The 21,946-nt window shown below is 44.2% G+C and overlaps 1 protein-coding gene and 1 long non-coding RNA gene across 9 annotated transcripts in view; one reads left to right on the top strand and one right to left on the bottom strand.

Moving 5' to 3' along the window:
* GLRA2 (glycine receptor alpha 2) overlaps positions 1–21,946 on the top strand; it is a 146,241-nt gene that overhangs the window by 54,163 nt on the left and 70,132 nt on the right. For all 8 annotated transcript variants that reach the window (XM_077343193.1, XM_077343192.1, XM_077343195.1 and 5 more), the window contains 3 exons: positions 2,178–2,260; positions 3,000–3,137; positions 7,257–7,471. In XM_077343193.1, coding sequence (XP_077199308.1) covers positions 2,178–2,260; positions 3,000–3,137; positions 7,257–7,471 — 436 coding nt within the window. The remainder of the gene's footprint in view (positions 1–2,177; positions 2,261–2,999; positions 3,138–7,256; positions 7,472–21,946) is intronic.
* On the bottom strand, positions 1,026–21,464 carry LOC143840113 (uncharacterized). The gene is made up of 4 exons (XR_013232030.1): positions 21,259–21,464; positions 14,213–14,282; positions 9,925–9,987; positions 1,026–2,698 (listed from the first exon to the last, which is right to left on the bottom strand). It is a non-coding gene; the product is annotated as an uncharacterized LOC143840113 (long non-coding RNA).

Genomic DNA, 21,946 nt, shown 5'->3' with positions numbered 1-21,946 from the left:
GGGGGGCGGTGCAGACTTCTGGCGGCCCCAGTAGATCCCCAGCAGCTTCCAGGACGCTGCGAGGGAGTGGCTAGGCCCAGCAGAAGGCTCTTTGTGGTGGTGGGGGGGGGGGTGGCGCAGCCTTCTGGCAGTCCCAGGGGCACCCTTGCACTGTCCTGGACGCTGTGAAGGTGGCCTGGGGCCGGCAGAAGGCTCCCGAGCAAGGGTCCTGGGACGGGAAAGGAGCAGGGAGGCTGAGTCCTCGATGCGGCATCCCTGCTCCTTTCCCCAGTGGAAGAAGAACCCGGGCGGAGGACTAACCACATGGCCATCCTTCAGTTTCTGCTTGGTGACTCCCCGGCCGGGCCAGGCCAGGCGAGGCTGGGCCAAGTAGCCAATGGGGAGCCGCGCTTCGTGCATCTCCCCATTGGCTGCTTGGCCCTGGATGGGCCCTCCGAGTTTTTATCCCGGACAGAGCCCGCCCTTTCTCCTCCCACATTGCCATTACCCTTTTATTTAATACCAAGGGAGCGGTTACAGAGTCTGGCCTGTTCAGTGGGGCTTGCTTTCAAGAAACAGTTCTTAGGATGGCAGTGTTATTTATTTTGCAGCATTTATTGCCTGCTTTTCTCCAAAGGGCTCAGATGTTTCCAAGCATATCCCTTGGAGACCGAGGAACCTTTTCAGTGTTTTACCTTTGAAAATTGATAGCCTGGGAAAGGCCAGAGCCCATAAGAAGGAACAAGGTGAAATGCGTTCTCACTCTCTCTGTCATCTGTGTCATAAACATGGGTCTATGAAAAATGCCATTTTTGTAGGACCACTGATTTATGGCTTCCCAAAACAAATCTGGCTATACGATGTTCTGCCCTGACTTACAAACTGCAATTAAGTCAAGATCTGTTCAAGCCTGGGTGATGATTAAGGATAAAGCACATCATATTTCAATTAAAACCTCTTCAACCCTCTTGTCACTATGTTTTATTTTAGTACAGACCCCTACACAATAATGTCACATGTATCCCAGCACACGGTTTAAATGGCTGCAATGTGCTACTAGTCTGGAAGGAATGTATCTTGTAGGGAAAATTCTGGGTGGGTAACATTCTGGGGCTGCAAAATAAAACATGAGTCCACTAGCACCTGAGAGATTTTACAGAATTCATTTCAGTGTAAGGTTTTCTAAGTCAGAGCTTACTTTCAGAAATTTCAGATTTACTTTCAGAAATACAAAGTTCACTGACTATGAGTAACAAAAAAGCATGTTTACTTAGATTTTTTTCCCTTTCAAACTGAGCTTCCTAGGTTTACATTATTGGTTGCTTTATGGTCAACTGGGTAGACAAGGCAGAAAAACATATAATTTATACCACCAAACAAATTAAAAGTTATATCATAGGCTTTGCATTATAAAATCTTCACTGAATTGTGCGCTTGTTTGCATTAATTAAAATCCGAAAGACTTTCATTTTACAATCACCTTTGTATAGTACTATATAAAGTGAGACAATGTGATATGTATACCTTTTTAAGTTTTTGTTTCAGTTTAACAGAGACAGATAACAGATAAGAGATTTGTCTTCGGTTCTGGTTTGCAGAACAGTCCAAGTTCCACCCAGTTTGATCCAGGTTCAGATATGGTTTAATTCCTGTCCACTTTAATGTTCTTTACAATTCCTTTTGCAATAGATTGTCTGCATTCTAGCACTTGTGTAGTTGACTGTCTTAACATATATGTGTTTCAGGGGGGAAATAGAGACTGTGAACAGGGCAGTGAAAAATGTGCCAAAGGCAAGCCTAGGTTGGATTCCAAGGAAAGCTACAATAGCATAGCTCATGCAGATGATGATGATGATGATGATGATGATGATGATGATGATGATGATGATGATGATGATGATGATGATGATATTTTTGGGGAGTTATTTGCATAAATCTATAAATTGAAAATATTTTCCCCAAATGAAGGAGACTTTGGAAGTAGGTTATTTCTCTATGAAATTCAATAATGTTTGCATTGTCAGAAAAAGACCAGCCCGTAAGATGAGCAGTACCTGGCATACTGACCTTGTTTCGCTACCAGAAGGAGTAGATGAAGAGCCATTGACCTTTTTTTATTTAATAACAGCCTGTTTGCCCATTGCTGTCTGTAATTCCATGCATATTAAATGTAGTCCAATCTTTCTGTACACCTTTAGGCTAACACTAACCTTATCTTGTCCCATGGACCTGAAGAACTTTCCCATGGACGTACAAACATGTACAATGCAACTAGAGAGCTGTAAGTAATCGTCTTATTCCTTTTTTTAAATCCATGAATTTTTCACTGCTTTAGATGTCCACTTTTAATATCGCTTTTATGCTGCAGTAACCTCATGTTTTTTGACATTGTGCTGCCAGCATGGTTATTTTTTTTTCTGCTGATAAAGCACATTAGGGGAGTTTGCAGCTGCACTTTTAATTTCTTAAACAGCAACCTGAATTCAAGAACATTAAAGTCGGCCCATCTCAGATTTGGTAGTTGCTCTCAATAAGAGACATGTTTTCAAATGACAGAACTAACTATCCAGTTCTTGGCTCTTGAAAGCAACAGGCTTCAGTTGTAGCTCCATGTTAAAATGCATGTTTTCTGTTCACAAGACTCTGGGTTCAATCCAGTTTGTTGCATTATATTTTGTGGTAGTATAAATAACTTCAGGTGAATATCCAGAAAATATACCTATTTTTAGATGCAAAAGACATAAAAGACGTAAATGCCTGGCACATCCAATTAAAAGAATGTCAGGATGTTATCACAGGAGCCAGTGGTTTCCATATGTATATCAGAATTACATATTCATTAGTAAGTGTCATATATTCTAAATAACAGTAGTGGATACAGTGATGTCTAAGAGATAATTTAATGTATTTAACTTTCCCCATTCAAAAGAAAGCATGCTTGCACTGCCATAGTTGTTCTCGCTTGGCTTCAGAGAGTGCTACTCTATTGCTATCTAATGAAGTGTGTTTGCTCCTTCTAGTTGGCTACACTATGAATGACTTAATCTTTGAGTGGATGAGTGATGGTCCAGTGCAAGTTGCAGAAGGGTTAACTCTGCCACAGTTTATCTTGAAAGAAGAGAAGGAGCTTGGCTATTGCACAAAGTATTACAATACTGGTGAGCATTTGTTTTTCGGGATTTTTTTTTTACCATTTCAAACCATTGCCACAAATGACAAGAGAAATGATAAATCAGATAAGGTGGGGGGAAATTGTTATATAAGAGTTCTATAGTGGGTTGTCATCCAATGTGATACTTTTCTGCTCCCTGGCATGGTTTGCCAAATGTCAGAACCAAAAAAGGAACCAAATATTATTATTTCAGAATGACAAGACAGCTTGTCATCCGTTTCGAACACTTAATGACAGTCAGTTCTCTCAAAGAGCAGATAAGGCCGATAATATTTCTTCACTCAACAAGTAATTAAACTGTGGGATTCAAGGACATTGGAGGCAGTGATGGCCCGAGCATAGATAGCTAGATAAGAGTTCCATCAATAACTCCTAGCTATGGTGGCTGAAGAAAGCCTCCATGTATCGAGGAAGCAAACCTTTGAATACCAGTGTTGGAGGGCAACAGCAGTGAAGTGCCTTGGACTCTGTGCCATGTATTTTGAGAAACTGGTCGGCTGCTGTGGTGGACTTGGTGAACTCAAGCATTGGTGCCTGGGTGGAAAGCAGGAGGAAGCAAGGTTGATTTCAGGCCGTTGATCCGAGCACTGGCTGTTAGCCGGCCAGCTCTCAGTTTCCTTCTCTCAGGCTGCTTCCATGAGAGGTCAGCCCTTCTTTGGTGGGGCATGCAAACCTTCCAGCTCTAATACCAGCCCTCTGCCCTTGATGACCACAACAGGAAGGTTAGTAAAGGTATTGACACCTGTCAACCTCACTCATTGTCCCTCCAGCCTTTGCTCTGCCAAGACCTGAGGAACCTGTAATGCCCTGATTTTCCCCAGTTATGGACCTGTCCCCACTCCAGGTACAAGCCTGTGAACCTGTATCTGGCCTGTCCCCAGATGGCAGGTAGAAAATCACATCAACAAATGCTTTTCCATAAAAAGAGTCTCTACACAAAGAAATTAGCTACTGAGGAAAGGATTGTCGCACAGTCTGACATGTGTTTCCATGACATGTATTTCATGGAAGAGAATTCAGTATGTGATTTCCCTATACCACCTTTTCAGGGTAACTGTAAACAGAGTTTTACATTTCTAAATATGTTGAAGTCAGTAGCTTTAGAATGATGTAAGTGTATGTTCAGGAGGTGCAAGTGTATTGCCTCAGTTATTGATCATGACAACAAATATAGAAGTTCTGCAAATGCTAATTTGCTAATTACTAGCTATGCTAATACATCCAGTGGGAAAAAATGGATACACGGGACTTTTTTCTCTCTCTGCTATAATACAGCCACACCTGAGGTTGTTAGGCTGTAGATTCTGGATAGACAAAAGGAAGAATTTCTTCACTCAGTGAGTAAATTGTAGAATTTGCTGCCAGTAGATGTGGTGATGGACACAAGCATAGATGAGTTTTGAGATTAGATAGATTTATGCAAGATAGCTGCATTGTTGGCTATTAGCAAGATTACTCAGGGGTCCCTGTTCAGTGACAATGAACCTCTGAATGACAATGAGAGGGAGCAACAGTGGGGGTGGCTTATATTCCCTGCCAATTGGCTTTCTGGGACAACTGGATGGTCACTGTGTGAACCTGGATGCTGATCTAGACCAGGAGTAGTCAACCTGTGGCCCTCCAGATTTCCATGGACTACAATTCCCATGAGCCCCTGCCAGTGTTTGCTAGCAGGGGCTCATGGGAATTGTAGTCCATGAACATCTGGAGGACCACAAGTTGACCCCTGGTCTAGACCACTTGTCTGATTCAAGAAAACACCTCTTATGCTCTCACATGGCACTAAGTTGACCTATGAATTTAGTAGCTATACTGTCTACTGCTCCAGAGATGGTCTTAGCTAATGGGCAACTTGGGCAGCTGCCCCAAGTCCCATGCTGGATATTTGCCCCTAGAACCACCCCTGTACTGCTATGCTTTCCCATGTTTGTAATGCCTCCTAAATGAGGTATAAGCAGCTTCTAGATAGCTTAAACCAGATCTTTCCAATTTTATATACTGTGACTTTTAATGGGAATAAAAATATTTGGGTTAATTAAACAGAAATGAATGTGGCTGACACTGCTGCATTTGTCAGCTCTGTGCATATTGGCAGTGCTAGAAGTGGCCGGTGATATAACAGTAAATCGTCTAACCTTTCTGCCTTTCAGTCGTAGTTCTTCTTTGGGGTCCCCTAATTTCCATGATGTAGATGCATAGTAAGACGACCACTTCTCTGTTGAGTGTGTGTGTGTGTTCACAATCCATAGTGAGGTTTAATTCAGTTTTGTTTTGACTTGGGCCACTCCATATTCACAAACATTGAGCTCCTTGCTCTACTGAAGGGGCAATGAAACAGAATGAGAGATCCTTGAAATTTCATAACACCTCTCCACAGCAGCTCTTTTCTGCTTTCAGATCACTCTGATCACTGAAAGAATTTTTCAGCTTCCTTAATCAAGAAAAGCGCTCACAAATTCTCTGTGTTTTCTAATATTGGCTTGCAGAGTGGGAATCCTGGGCTCACAAAGAGCGGCTGCGGCTTGGCAGGGGCCGCAGTTGACGGGGCCGATGCCGAGGCCAGGAAGACGCGACGACGCTCCTAGCTGGGAGCGTCGTCGCAAGGAATCGTTGTCAGCGGCAGGGAGGGGCCAGGTGCTTTATAAAGCACCACGAGGCCAGCGGGGCTCCTCTTTGCCGCTGCAAGGGCCGGAGGATGGACCCGCCTGCCCGAGTTTTGGAAGTTTTTGTCACAGCTGCGGAATAGGTGGCACGAGGTAGAGTATATGTCACAGGGACCAGTTTGCGGACTGGGACCTGCGGTGGGGGTCTCCTTAAGAGATCGGCAGATACCGAGTGCGGCCTTACCCGTCTGGGAAGGCCAGGGGCTCGGAGCCAAGAGGAGGGGGATGGCTGCATGCGGCGGACGCCCAGCAATCATGACCAGCCTCTTCCCAGGGGAGGGCTTCAAGGGGCAAGGGATCCTTCCCCCTGGCTGGGGGGAAGGGGGACCCAAGGTGCCCCTCAAGCCTGTTGCAGCAGTCGGACGACTGCGCGGGGAATACTCACACCTCGTGCCAGGATAATAAATATGGATAATAAAGCTGTGGCCTGTTTACGCCAAAGCCGACTCGAGTCTTCATTGGCCGCGTACATCGTGCCAGTCAACATGCTGGCATGAAAAGAGGCCACAACTTTATTAACAACAACCCTGAGAGGGTTGGCATGGCAAAGGGTTAGGAGCTGTAGCAGTAAGCCAACTGCTCTAATTCTCCCTGGCTTGAACCCTTCCCACCCCAATTCCCATCTGGGAATGCGGGTCCTCAAGCTGCTGCCCTTCCTGTCCAGGGAAGTGTCCCACCCTGGATGCCAGAGGAGGCACAAACCTCTCCTGGACCCATTCAGGGCCACCTGGCTCTGTGAAATCCATGCCTTGCCCAGCCAGGCTTGGCACTTGCTCACAGCCTGCCAACTTTTTAAAGAGGCCTCTTCCCTGGGGAGTAGGCCATGCAGAGCATACTCCCAACCAAACTGGATCTGTCCCCTGCCAACCCTCAAGTTGTGACAAAGTAACAATGAAACAGCAACCAAACAACCGTGCCCCTATAGCCAGCTATCCATGGCATATAACTGCCAACCATATAATTGCTAGGGAGGGAGGGTGGGAAGCTCATCTGCGTCCTGGTCGAAGAGGGCAGGCAGAATACGAGACAGGCTACTGTGCCTGTGCCTGCCCTCCTCAGCCAGCTAGCAGCACAGGGCCCCCTCCCAGCACATTTCCCCATCCGCTCTACCTGCCAATCAATGGCAGCCTCGGGTCAATTCAGGCCATGAATTATAATTTTTCAGTGCTGTCTGTTTTTGAATGATAACATCAAGATGTTAGAATCAGTTGCACCAAATGATTTATATCTCGAGCGACTACCTGGTGGGCAGCCCCATCAAAATAAAACATCATCTGCAGTAAAAACTTGTTCAGTACATTCATGTGCTTCATAAGGGAATGAATCTAGAATGAATAGTGTCTGGAGCTTCAAAAGCCACGTGCCTCAGGCTTAATTTATGCTCATAATAAAATAATATTAAAATGTACAAAATGATTTATAAAAGCAATTTCATGTTCTAGGAAAATTTACATGCATTGAAGTAAAGTTTCATTTGGAGCGTCAGATGGGATATTATTTAATCCAGATGTACATTCCTAGCCTGCTGATCGTCATTTTGTCCTGGGTTTCCTTCTGGATCAACATGGATGCTGCTCCAGCCAGAGTTGCCTTGGGCATCACCACAGTTCTGACAATGACCACTCAGAGTTCAGGCTCCAGAGCTTCTCTTCCAAAAGTAAGGATCATCCATTTAGCTAATTAACTACTGTAAGGGGACTTAACACTACCTCCTATCAGCTTTTGTGCAGGAATCCTTAAAAGTATTAATGCATTTCAATGACCAATCTAAAGTTCTTCTCTGAAGGTGCTCTTTGAGTTTGGCAAGAGGCAGGAATGTAGGCATATAATATAATGGCGTGTCACTTTATTGTTTATGAACAATATAATTTTGTAACATGCCAAGGCTCTGTGATGCCAAGGGTCTGTGGCAGCTGTGGAACTGTCTTGTTGCCTTTTGATTCTGTGCCGATGAGATCCCTGCCTGGCTGAGCCATTGGTTATATTGTGGCCCAGGTAATGATGTCACCCAATGGGCTGTAGTATGACCCAGAAGCAGTAGGTGAGGATAAGGAGCTTGGTGTGAAGGAATGGAGAGGAGTAAGTAAGGTGGAAAAGATTTGAAACATGCAAACATGAGAGGGCAGGGGAGGTAAATAGCCACGGCATTTGAGGTAGGAGGAGATTCTATCTCTACTCTAACTAGGTTTGCCAGATCAGAGTTTGGAAATACATGGAGATTTTAGGGGTGGAGCCTATGGAGGTCAGGGTTTTTTTTGGGGGGGGGGGAGTGATTTCAATGGAATATAATGGTATCATGTCCAAAGCAGTCATTTTGTCCAGATGGACTGAACTCTGTCACCTGGGTATCAATTATAATCTTCCTAGTCCTAACCAAGTCAAGTCTTGGGACATAAACGAGGGGTTGAGGCTAAGGAGTTCCCTCTTGTGATGACATAGGAAAGGAATCCTAGTCTTCTTGTTCCCCCTGGTGTCCCTAAGGTTCCAGTAGACTGGCCAGCAGAATGGCTAGTCTAGAATAGGAATAAAATAAGACTAAAGGGCTTGCCTGTGTATTTTGGGGTATTAAATACTTGATGGTTGCAATCAATGAACTCCTGAAGTCATGTGTTTAGTTATGAAAGCTGTTCTCTGCTCCTCTCTGCTGCAGTGAAAAAAACAAATATATAATGAATTGGGTGAAATAACAGCCTTCTGATTGATCGCTGTCTTGATTTCTGCTTATGGATGCACATGACCTAAAACTTGCCAGGAGCTTATAATTGGACAGTTTTTGTGCAATTTATTGTACTTCCTTGTAGTAGGCTTGATAGAAATCAATGGAACTTCCTTCCATGTGAGCCAAGGGATTTAGGATTAGGGGGCTTGTAGTTAAGAAATGTCTCCTTTTGGCAAAGAAAAAGGCATGCTGCTCTTCACTAACCTTCTCAACAAAGCTTTTGAGCTCGGACAGGCCCTTCTCAGCTCAATTTATTTATGTTTTGATGTGCTGTAATCTGCTCTAATGGAGCATGTTGGGAGAAACTTTGAAAATTGCACAGACTTTGTTGATGTTGATCTTCTGTTGGTAAAATGTAACAGCGCTGAAAACTCTGGTGATTTATAAATGTTGGTTCAACTTACTGGCTTGCTCATAAAAGAGATTTTTTCAGGCAGACTGTGAAGGGGGGAACGTTTTAGGTGAAGATCAGAGACTTCTTCCTTGATACATTTGCAGAGGTAGGGGATATTTTATTTACAGCATGCGGTTGAGAAGACCAGCTTTCCCTTAAATGGTGCAGTGAGCATTTTTTGTGTCCTCCCACACTAAGGCAATGGCATGTGGGGGTGGGAGCTGAGCTGAAATCCACAGCCAGTTAGGGGAGGTGGAGGCACTGGATTCAGGACAGTCCACTTCCTTGGCAACCATCAGGGGGTTTGGATTTAGCAAGTCTCTTTCAAGTTAACAGATACGTTGAGGGTCCTTTTCATGTTGCCTGGTGAAATGAGCTCCCAGGCAGATCTGGGCCCTGCAAGAGCTGGCACAGTTCCACAGAGACTGCAAGACAGACCTCTTCTGCCAGGCTTTTGGTTGGGACCAGTGAAATAACATCTACTGGCTCCCCCCATCGAAGATGCCCCCAGACTGTAGACTAGTTCCAGAAAAATAGATGGCGGTCCAATACTGGGTTTTCTGATGCAGTTCGCTCAATATGCTGACTAATTTTAGAAATCTTTATTTAAATGTTGCTTTTAACTGAACTGATTGCATTAAAATATGTTTTAACTGATGTACACTGCCCTGAACCAGCTTGCATAGAAGGTACTGTGCTTAATATTAGTGTCATATTGATTGGTTGGATATTCTAGGTGCAGCTCAAGAGAGAAACTCCAAAAGAGCTGCTTGCAATTGTTTAACTCATAGATCAGTTCTAATTTTATACCAGCAAAGATAAGTTTGTGTACTTGAGTTTGTAAGCAGACCTCAACCAAGACATATTACTCTGTTTAGTCAGTTATCCTACACCTTTGTATTCTGTTTTATTTATTTGGAAAATTGGTAGCCTAGAATACCTTTGTTGACTAAAATGTGTTAGTAAATAAAGAATTATTTTATTGTATTAGACTTACTGGAATGTATGCTCCATTTGTAGAAGAGGCTGGTCAAAAATCCCTTAATTCAGAAAAGTTGACCTGCAAAATATTAGATCATGTATGTGGACTCCTATGTTATGGAGAAAAGTTGAGAAACGCTGACATAGAGGCAGTAATTGAGACACCCTCTGTAAGTTCTTTGCCAACCAATGTTTTCATTTTTGTTTGAAACATATAACTGTTTTTGGTTTACTTTGATATTGAACTGAACTGAAGAACTTACAGACTGAAGGTTTGCATAGAATCATAGAGTTGGAAAGTGCCATACAGGCCATCTAGTCCAACCCCCTGCTCAACGCAGGATCAGCCCAAAGCATCCTAAAGCATCCAAGAAAAGTGTGTATCCAACCTTTGCTTGAAGACTGCCAGTGAGGGGGAGCTCACCACCTCCTTAGGCAGCTTATTCCACTGCTGAACTACTGTGAAAAACTTTTTCCTGATATCTAGCCTATATCGTAGTACTTGTAGTTTAAACTCATTACTGCGTGTCCTTTCCTCTGCAGCCAATGGGAACAGCATCCTGCCCTCCTCCAAATGACAACCTTTCAAATACTTAAAGAGGGCTATCATGTCCCCTCTCAACCTCCTTTTCTCCAGGCTGAACATTCCCAAGTCCCTCAACCTATCTTCATAGGGCTTGGTCCCTTGGCCCCAGATCATCCTCGTTGCTCTCCTCTGTACCCTTTAAAATTTATCTACGTCCTTCTTGAAGTGAGGCCTCCAGAACTGCACACAGTACTCCAGGTGTGGTCTGACCAGTGCCGTATACAATGGGACAATGACATCTTGTGATTTTGATGTGATGCCCCTGTTGATACAGCCCAAAATGGCATTCACCTTTTTTACTGCTGCATCACACTGCTTGCTCATGTTTAGTTTACAATCCACAAGTAAATTGCATCTTGTTCTCATTTGCCCATTTTTCCATTGTGTTCAGATCTCATTGAACTCTGTCTCTATCTTCTGGAGTATTTGCCAGTCCTCCCAATTTAGTGTCATCTGCAAACTTGTGTCATCTCCACCCCCTCATCTAGATCATTAATAAATATGTTAAAAAGTACCGGACCGAGCACCGAGCCCTGAGGTACCCCGCTACTCAGCTCCCTCCAGTCTGGTGAAACACCATTGACAACAACTCTTTGAGTGCGTTTCTCTAACCAATTCCCTATCCACCTAACTATCTGAAAATCCAGATGGCAGTCCTTCAATTTATCCATCAGAACATAATGAGGAACCTTATCAAAAGCTTTACTAAAATCCAAGTAAACGACATCAACCGAATTTCCACGATCCAGCAAACCTGTTACTTGGTCAAAAAAGGAAACTAGGTTGGTCTGACAGGACCTGTTGGAGACAAATCCATGCTGACTTCCTTGGATCACCAAATTGTCCTCCAGATGTTTGCAGATCACTCCCTTTAATATCTGCTCTGTTATCTTACCCACAACAGAGGTCAGACTCACTGGTCTGTAGTTTCCCAGGTCATCTTTCCTCCCTTTTTTGAAGATTGGAATAACGTTTGCTCTCTTCCAGTCCTCCGGGACATCTCCATTCCTTAAAGAGGTCCCGAAGATGATGGACAAGGGTTGTGCAAGTTCTCCGGAAAGTTCTTTGAGCACTCTTGGGTGCATTTCATCCGGCCCAGGGGATTTGAACTCATCCAGTGCAGCTAAATGCCTCTCGACAACCTCCCTGTCCATGTCAACCTGCCACCCAGACACTACCTCTTGACTATTGCCATATTTAGATGTGCCTAAACCCTTTGACCTGTGGGAAAAAACAGATGTAAAATAGGCACTGAGCCTTTCTGCTTTCTCTGCATCCTCGGTTAGAGTTTGTCCATCCGCATCCAACAGTGGGCCTATTGTCTCCTATACTTTACGTTTGCTCCTCACATAACTGAAAAAGCTTTTCTTGTTACAGTGGGCTTCCCTTGTCAATCCTAGCTCACTCTCAGCTTTGGCCTTTCTGATGATTGATCTACAGTGCCTAGTAACCTGTAGGTACTCTTCTTTAGAGCTCCGTCCTTCCCTCCATTTCCCTTTTCTTTCTTAGTTCCTCTTGAAGTTCTCTGTTCATCCAAATAGGCTTCTTACAGCAGTTTTCAGTTCTTCAAGCAAATTTTGCTATCAATTCAATATTTGTTTATGAATACTTTGATATTTATTGTTATTAGCAATTACCGCCACCCAGCATTTCTCTTTGTTTCCTACCTGGAGCCTAGCATCCCTGTACCTCCATGGAATCCAAGGCCAGAGGCCCCCCCCCTCTCAAGTAGCCCTTTTCTCCAGGAGGATTGATGTCTGCAGCCTAGAAATGACCTGCAGTTCCAGCAAATCTCCAAGCCCCAACTGGAGATTGGCATCCCACATCCTCTGAGAGGCACAAGGCCACAGAATTCCTCTGTCCCAAGCAGCCCTTTCATCTCCAGGAGCCTGGAGATGAGTTGTCATTGCACAGTCCCCCCTCCAAAACAGCCATTTCCCCCTTGGGTACAAAAGAGGGCTGGTTGAACTAAAAAAATTCAACCAGTTGGCTGGTACAAAACTGTAATCCTTATGGTAATTTATTTTGTAGATATTGCTTTCATATCTTTCACATGTCAACATAAACCGATGCAAACATAAACCAAAACGGATTCCGGATAAACACAATTTTTTTCTCTTTTTTCAATGGTACTGTGCTTAATGGCCCGTTTTCAAGGTTGTTCTCTTCCTCAGTTGTTTGTATTTATCATATGAATAGTCCCTCAGGCTCAACCTTTCCTGGAGGTTTCTGCTGCTCTATGGCTGTGAAAACCACCATTATTACCTCCATTATTCCCCCCATTATTCCCCCGTTGGGAGCTGATCTCTATAGTCTGCAAATGACCTCCAGTTCCAGGAGATTTCCAGGCCACACGTTGAGGTTGTTGACTGCTGGGTTAGGAATGTTCCTTGAGGTTTGGAGGCCTGACCTCAAGGGTCTGAGGAGAGCAGAAGAAGGCTGCCCACCAGCTGCATGGGACCCAGCTTGGCCTCTGCATTCTGTCTGTGTCTTTCTTTCTCTCTCTTTCCTCCTCCTCCCATGACCTACATTTTTGCCATGTAGCCAGCCCCCAGGAGGGCCACAGTGCTGGTGTGCATCCTAGTGCTCGTTGTTTCCTTGGGTGCAATGGGCTTTGCCTCTAGTTCTATTGTATAATTGTAAACTATTCTCAGACGCTTCTCTGGATGTGCATTTGTAAAGTTCTTTTCATGTAACATTTCTTGAAAGCAAAATGCCTGCTGGAGGAAGGGGAGACATCAAGATTCAACCCTCCATATATACAATTCATGTGAGGTTATATAGAAGTCATGCACATATACCAGTGTTGTTGGACTCTTTTGGAGAGATCAGGCCTATAGTTTGTTCATGGTTCATGATCCCATGAGTGGTACCCAAATATGTAACTTGTATGTATATATGACCTTATATGCATCATCTGTTAGCTTAACCTGTCTCAAAGGGCTCTGGATATGGAGAAAAATGGAAGAGGGGATAATAACATTGTAAGCTACACTGTCTTCCTGATTTCCTATATATAGCAGTAGGCTTAAATTTCACCTTGTCTTAAATTCCTATAAAGAAGATACAGAGAAATAAAGAGACGAACACCTCTAAAATGTGTGTATGGCTGTGTAGAAATAGATATAGACAAGAGATGCTGAGATTTTGTGTCTGGTTTCCATGGAAATGCTAGCTCGCATTAATAGTAACAGGTGTGCAATATAATTATAGGCATCTGTTCTTAGCCTGAGAAAACATTAATTCAGTAAATGCCACAAAACATTCCCCAAAGCACATGTAACTATCTCTCTGTTTCTGTGGCCAACTAATTTGTGAGAATGTTGAGAAACATTTGGTGGTACCTAAAAAAGCCCAGCCTTTGTCTTAAATGAACAATTAAAAGCAATTGTATAATTAGTCATTATTGTTAAAATCTGGAATAGTGTGAACTCCTTCCTCCACTCAAGAAGAAGACAAAGAGTTTGGTGTTTATATCCTGCTTTCCACTACCTGAAGACATTTCAAAGCTCTTTACAATCTCCTTCCCTTCCTTTCCTCACAGCAGACATGCTGTGAGGTAGGTGAGGCTGAGAGAGCTCTAACAGAACTGTGACTGACCCAAGGTCACCCTGCAAGCTTAATGTGGAGGAGTGGGGAATCAAACACAGTTCTCCAGATTAAAGGCTGCCACTCTTTAACCACCACATCACACTGGCTCTTTCTTAAGTTTCCGTACCTTTTGCTCTGCTTCTCCTGTGTTTGGAACATCTTCCACTTTTCTGCTTCTTAGGCTGCCTTCAGGTATCCTATTAAGAAAGACCCATTTCTTTAATAAAAAGGTACTCAAATCACAGCTACCTCTTTTTGTAGGTAGGGAGGTGGGTGATTTGGCCGTGATGCAATAAGCACCCCTAAACCTCTCCTCCCCCCATAATGTGGACATTGTCAAAATGCTTTTTATAAATGGTAAATAGCTTCAGGTTATCAATTCCACGATCACCATCTACATTCCTCTCAACCATCTCTATCCAATGCTATGGAAAGACTATAGGTGGATCTTAACTAAATCCATATCCCTCCTCCACAAAGTTGCTTTCTAAAGTATATGCATCTTGCAATCCACAGCAAATGGACACAAAACATTTCAAGCAAATTAACTCAGTAGCTGGTGAAGGAAACTTTTACCAAATGGCGGGGAGGGGCTATTGTAATATGAGCACCAGACTCTGTCTCTGATTGTCAGCTCTCCAGTTCTTCCCCATTCCTGCACCAGGTTCCCAAACCAAAACTAGACAGGATATGGGAGAGGTGTCATCAGTTCCTTGATCAGTTTTATGTTTAACAAACCAAAATGCAACTGCTTCAGCAGTCCCCCCCCCTCCCCGAACCATCTTAAAGTTCAAAACCAGCCCCTTCCAGCCCCGTTATCATCCATGAGGGGAAAGGATACAGAGTCCATATATCTTTTCCCCTGGAGGCAGCTGGGGAGGGCAGATTTTGATTGGAAACAAACAGTTGGAGAGAAAAAGGCTACATATCTGCCTGCCTGCTGCTGTTTTGATCATATTCACAGCTTCTCAGTAGCTTTATTTAAAATAAAGCAAAAGCCATCGTGAATATCCTAGCAACTCATATAATTCAGCTCATGTTTGACTGGTGTATATATTGTACAGAAGAACGCATAACACAGGCTCAGGCACCTAAGCTCTCCCAGTACACAACACTTCTAATGCGGACTATAACCTAGGCAAATAATCCATTATTGTCTATCAAATTTTAGTCCTGATCTTCCTCTAACGAGCTCACAGCAGGGTATATATTTGATGAGGTCACCAGGCACATTCATAAAACCTCTGAGAGACTTCTGGGGGCAGTACATGGTGGGGAGGAGGTAGGTAGGGTTGCCACGTGCCTGGGGAATGTGGGAGGTGTCCCACCCACAGTGGCTTTGTCCACTAGCAGTTACTCCTGATTTTCTTGGCAGTCAATCCACAAACACTGGAATCAGTGGGGCATAGGCTTGTCTTGATGATCTGGCCACAGCTTTGGGAAAACTAGAGGCTCAGATGAGGTGGAAACGTGACAATCAAAAACAAGAAATTAGGTACACGATGAAAGATATTCCCATCTAGAAAGGGCAGAAAGTGTGATGACTTGGGAATAAACAGCCTTATACTGTTTTGGAGGGGGCCTTATACAACGGTGAAAAAACTGAGTCATCAGTCCTTGCTGATACTCTTGCCACCTTTGTAGTACATAGAGACCCAGTACACCGATTCAGTGAAAGAAAACAAAGGGGAGGAAGGTATCATGTGGGTAAAAGCCCATAGCCAGAACATTTTAAGTGCACCACCTTGGGCTTCGATGATCGCTGAGGTGGCTGAACAGAGCCAAGACACACATCCCAAGTAGGAACATAAATCAAATTGTTATTTTTAATTAGTCTGTGAGCCATAAACAAAGCCCTGCAGGACTCAGTATGTTTTCCATTGACAAATAGCTTATTGTTGAATTGTTCCATCTTTTTATGCACTTTTTGTGATCTGCTTCTAGACTGAAGGCTGTTTTAGGCTGCCCAATGTTGTTTTAATGTTGTATTACTATTGATAGTTTTACCGTTGCCTTTTCATGATTTTATGGTATTTGTTTTGGTGTGTCGAGAGGTGGCATATCGATTTGTTCTACAGGGTGGCGTGATGTGAAAGAGGTCATTGTCCTTTGAAATGGCACATCCCTAATTTGTCTTTTATTCTGAGGTGAAAATCCTGGGGTGATTTTGTAATTGCATTCAGAGAGAGAAATAAATGCATGTTTGGAAACTATTGCCAGTTCTGTTAATTTCCTGGATAGCTCTCTGAATAGTTATTTAAATAACAATCAAGCTGTATGGAAGATCTCCTCAACCTATTTTTTTTAACATATTGTGTGATATGATTGCAAAGAAACCTTTTTTACATAGTCTCATCAAGGCATTTCTGACTCCTGAAATAATATTTGAATGTCAGAAAAGGTCAACAATGGCACTCTTATAAATGGTTAAGCATTTTAAAATCTCTCTTTTTAAAAGTTTGGCTTCTACAATGTAATTACCTTCCTATGGGGACTGCTGTGAGCAGACTACCAATGACTTCCCACATGCACCAGGCTTTGACGTTTATGTCCTCCTTCAATTCCACTGTGTCCTCTTTCACTGTTGTTCTCTTTTTGACATTTGGATAGCTTGGGACCATGGCCTGTGTTTAGCCATATCAATGTCATTTATTTTAAGGGAGAGATGCTGAGAAAAATATTCCCCCCCCCCCCATCTTCATTCCTGCCAGCTATGAAACAAAATGTTGCTGTGCTTGTTATTTACAAAATACTGTTTTATAGACCATTGTTATCCATGGTGTCTGCATTTCTTTTGGAGAAAGGCTTTTGAATATAATAGTGGGATCCCTGTAGAATAAAATTGTCTCACTTTATGGCAAGATACTAATATAGAACTGGCTTAGTGGTACTAAATGTATTCTGTACAATGCAAAATACAAAAAATAGCTCTGCTTTATTATATTTGTGCTAAAACAGAAAGCATTGTATTATAGACAATATAACTGTTGACGTGATTAAAATCTTTGCTTGTTTGTTCCAGATAAGCTGCCGAGCATCTTTTGGTTTGCAACTGATATAGTTTTCAGCCATTGTCTTTTTTGTAGGTACAAGTTTAGGTACAAGCCAAGTTTGCTCTTGGCTTCAATTGGATCAGTGTTGATTCTCTGGTGGTTGCTTTTTAATTTAAAAAACCCACAATGCCCTCTTATGACACAACTAGAAAATAAGCCCGCTGTAGTGTTAATACAGCGGGGGCTAGGCGTTAGCTCGGGCCCCCCCCGGTCGGCGCGGCCTACCTGACACCGCAGAGTGGGAGTGGGTCTGTGTGTGTGCAGGGCAGGGGGCGCTGGCGGCTCTGGCGCTGCCGCGACCGAGAAGGGGCCTGCTTCCTCCGCCGAGCTCGGCTCCTCCGCCGCCGCCATTCACGGCCCCCACCAGCAATCGCGGCGCCGCTACCGCAGCGGATCGCAGCTCTGCTGGCTTGGGCCGGCGCTGCTGCCGATTGTGGCCGTGATGGCAGGTCTTTCTGATGCCGTGTGCCACCGCTCGCAGCTCCGGCGCGAGTGGCGGCTCCATCGGTGCCGGCGGCGCCTCTGCTGGCGGCGCTGCTGCCGGTGCCCTCGCCTCCGTTGCTGCTGCTGGTGGGCCCTTGGGCGGGTGGAGGGCGGCTGGCGGGGGCTCGTTGGGGCGCGGCCTGATGCGGCGAGAGGCGCTTTGCGCCTTTCGCCACGTCAGGCCACCGGGCAGGGAGCCCCCGGCAGCCGCACTCGGCGAGACTGCCGGGGGCTCCTCCGGGCGGTGGCCTGACACGGCGAGAGGCGCTTTGCGCCTCTCACCGTGTCAGGCTGCCTGCCGGGCAGGGAGCCCTTGGCAGCCGCGCTCCGCGCGGCTGCCAGAGGCTTCCTTGCGGCCGGCCTGACGCATCCAAGGGAGCAACTGCGAGCCACGCTGTGCGTGGCTCGCAGTTGCTGGGGCTGGGATTCCCAGCTGGGAATCGGAGGTCCCTCTGATTGTCTGTCATGAGGAAGGGTCCAATCCAGACCCTTCCTCATCACAGACACATCCCGCCCTAGAACCCCTTAGCCTTTTATTTAGTCCATGGCGCCCGTAGCGCCACGGGCGGTTTAAAGATTATGAGATTAGAAGATACTCATTTGAATCCAGACTAGAGTTTCCCTGTGCCCCAGGGAAAAGATTTCACGGGCCATCTGAGGCTGCTGAGGGAAGGAGGAGGCCAGAAAGTTGTCCTCTGCAGGTATAAATCCTAGGCTACCAGAAAAGCCTGCCTGGATCCAACTACAACTAGGAAACTGAAAGGGTGCACTGATGGCTGTCCTCCTGGCAGGGCCGCAGGGACTGAAGGAGGCCAAAGGTCTGTGTTGGGGGGGAGTGGGGGATCGGGAGGCACAAAGCGTCTCCTGACTGATTCAAATGCCAGGCGTTTCACCTTCTAATGGGCCCCTCTGTTCTCAGTCTGGGGCCAAGGGGCCAATCATTGGCCCCTGTTTCCTATCCCGGACTCAGCCCACCCCTCTTAGCCTTGCTCAATTATTTATACTGCTCCCCAAGGGGTTTACAGATAGCTTAATGATTCAATATGCAACCCTATGCAGTAAAACAAGGGAGCATTATATTCATAAGAGATTGTCTAGCCTAGCCGAGAGTTTCTGAAATCAATGTGCAGGCTTTGGGAGAAAGACAAGGAAGACACTTGTGTGTTAGTTCCTTTCTACTTGTGCATCTATCGCACTCAATCCCACATTTTTCCATAGCTTAAACTGACACTTGTTTGAATTGTCACTTGTTTTCCTTTTGTATTTAGTAACCATATTGGGGGACATACTCACTGGTTTCTTCAGATTATGAATTGTCAGGTTTTTAGATATACTCCACTGGACAACCAGAACGTATAGTACTGCTGCTATTGAAGAGAACACATGATGGAAATTAACTAGTCATCTTTAGTATCCTCCATTTAGAAATACTTTGATAATTGCTTCCCTTTTTGCCTCTCTTGGACAAAAAATATTGCCTTCCATCTTTCTTACTGCCATGTTGGTCTGCTGCCATTTGAGGTTATTGCGATACATTCCAACAGAGGGCTGATGACTGGGGAGACTGACGAACTGAAGCCCCAATATAGGAAATCCCTGTCAATTTTCTGTTCCATTAGTGGGTTGAATTCCAGGAATCAGATCAGGTGTGCCATTTATAATGGGATTTAAAGATGAATCATAGTTCGTTTACTATGGTAATTATTGTCCTTGTACAAAAAAAGCAGCAAATGAAGGGAGGGAATGAATGGGCATGCAGTTGGCAGGGCATGGATATTTTAAATACATACTGTTTTATAACGAACACATCTCACTAGTAGGGAGACATGGATACAATGGGCTGGATCAATTGCAAAATTTCTGCTTGTACTAGAGGTTTTGTGCAAGCAGAAATGCAAGAAAAAAGACTGATTGTAGCTACATCAAACTTATTGTGTCCCACTTATGTTTCATTCTGCTTGCACCCTGAAATATATAGGAAGGAAAGCGCTAGGTATCGCACAGGACTCAGCACAAGTAAGACTGTGCTATCTCTGTGTTTCCCTACACAGTGCTGGATCCCAGTCATTGTTTCTATGCAGGCCAGGTTGAAACCAGCAGGAGCATCTCCCTTTACACTTATAGCTGCTATTCAGAGAGAGGAGCAGGGCCCTCATAGTACCCTCCATCAGTGTTTTCCAGACCTTTGATCTGCCACCTTCCCTCACTTGCTGCAATGAACTGAATTCCAGGTAGGCTGAACAGCAGATGGGATGGGGGGAGGGGGTGAAAGGGAAAAAACAGGTGCGCAAAGCTGCAGCCTGCGACCTCATGACTGAACAGCAGATTGAAAGGCTCGCAGGGACACACACCCCCCCACCCCATTTGCAGCCTGGTGACCCTACTGGCTTAATAAAATGCTACGTTTAGGTTACTATTTATTGCGCCAGAGATTTTATGCTATGTGATGTGTCAGTGCAAAAATGCAGGAGCAATGACTTAACACTGCTGGGAGTTACCCTTCTCTGCCACTCTTGCGTGGCCTCCAGCACTCTTTGGATTGTCCTGCTTGTCTTCCAGAGTGCATTCTTACAGCTCTCAGTAGTTCTCCAGGGGGTAAGCAGCGCCAGGGTTTTACCTAAAGTGCCGTAAATCTTTTCTGAGACCAGCTCCATACAGCGTTTATCATTCTTTAACGTTAATTTCCAATCTTCACCACTTCACTTACTTGTGGGAAGATGTTGTAATTAATATTTCATTTAAAGGAATGTTCTTCAAAGCCCCTCGCTTCTTTGAAAGCCACTTTTACATTTGGGATTTCAAGATCCTGCATAATTGCATTCCAAATGTTGCTACAGTAAAACACAGACTACTGCTAAATCAAGGGGGGGGGGGTTTCACTGCGTAGGGGAATATAGCTAATCAGGGGGTAGCAGTTAGAGTGTCAGGCCATGAACCGGGGGATACAGGTTCCCATCTCTGTTCTGCCTTAGAAGCTCACTGGGTGACCGTGTACCAGTTACAAGCTCACTCACTCTCCATGTGGCCCACTTTACAGGCAGAGACGCCAACAAGCTTGGAGAAAAATGCCCTGTTCTGGCCTTTTAATAGAGGCATAATGGTTAGATGAAACTTTTTATGGCGTGATGGTACATAATATTACCTGGCAATCAGCATGCCATTAAAACGCTATTAGAGGAAATTGGCCTTTTCCCATCTCCAGGCAGTTTGCAACCCTAGATGGGATTTTTGTTGGAATAACATGGAGGACAGGGAAATGATGATGTAAGCTACTCTGGGTCCCCAATTAGGGATCAACGCATGATAGAAATATCTAAATAAATCATACACTTAATGGAGTGACCCTCTCCCCCTGCCCCACACACCCTGACTTGATTATTCCTGTTCCCCTTGTTTTATATTTTGTTCACACCTTTGGGGTTTAGCAAGCTGCCATCTTTTCAAACAACTGCCTTTGACAACAGCTTGATATGCAGTTAGTTGGAGAAAAACATGAACCTCCCCAGCCTATTCTTGCATAGCAAGGCTCTGCTGACCAAGGGATAAGCTTTTGCCATGTTTCCAGCGTACATACTTTGAACAATAGTGCTTTGATGACTCCATCTGAAAAACTACTATTGAATCTAGAAGCTCTTACCTGTAGAGATTTCATCACAATTTGTACTCACAGGCTTCAGAAATCAACCCAGGCAATGGTAATGCTCATCCTTAATAGTATAGCAAGCATCATGTCCTTAAGTTTGGTCTCGTGCATGTTGTATATCCCAGCCAGAGGAGAATCCCATCCTCCACCACCTTCTCTTTGCTCTTCCCTCAGTCCCACTTATCTGTCTGCTGCTGTTATGGTGGTAGCTAGCCATGACAGGCTACAAGCACAGCTAGGGAGAGAAGTTGGGAGTCTTATTTTTGGCAAAATAACTTTGTTTACAAAACTCAGTTCTAAATTAAGCCTGTGGGGGGTCAAGCTTCAGTCCTTGAAGTGAAGTCTATATATATGTTTCTTTATTTCTATTATAAAGATCAAAAGAGAAAAAAGAAAAGAGAAAAGAGAAAAGAGAAAAGAGAAAAGAGAAAAGAGAAAAGAGAAAAGAGAAAAGAGAAAAGAGAAAAGAAAAAGAAAAGACAAATTAATAATCTTATTAAACTTCACCATTTTGCGATTTATGATATTCTCGTATCTAAAACATTTTCAAAAACTACTTATTAATATAGTCCATATAAAAATGGCAATGCTCTTCAAATTCCTCAGCAGACCTTCTGTTTACCAAATTTGTAAATTTAGCCATTTTGTACCATTCTCTAATTTTATCCAATCAATCAGACAT

Source organism: Paroedura picta, chromosome 6 (genome assembly GCF_049243985.1).
Source record: "Paroedura picta isolate Pp20150507F chromosome 6, Ppicta_v3.0, whole genome shotgun sequence".
NCBI lineage: Eukaryota > Metazoa > Chordata > Lepidosauria > Squamata > Gekkonidae > Paroedura > Paroedura picta.
The sequence above is the reverse complement of the archived record's forward strand: the minus strand, read 5'-3'. Positions and strand labels throughout refer to the sequence as shown.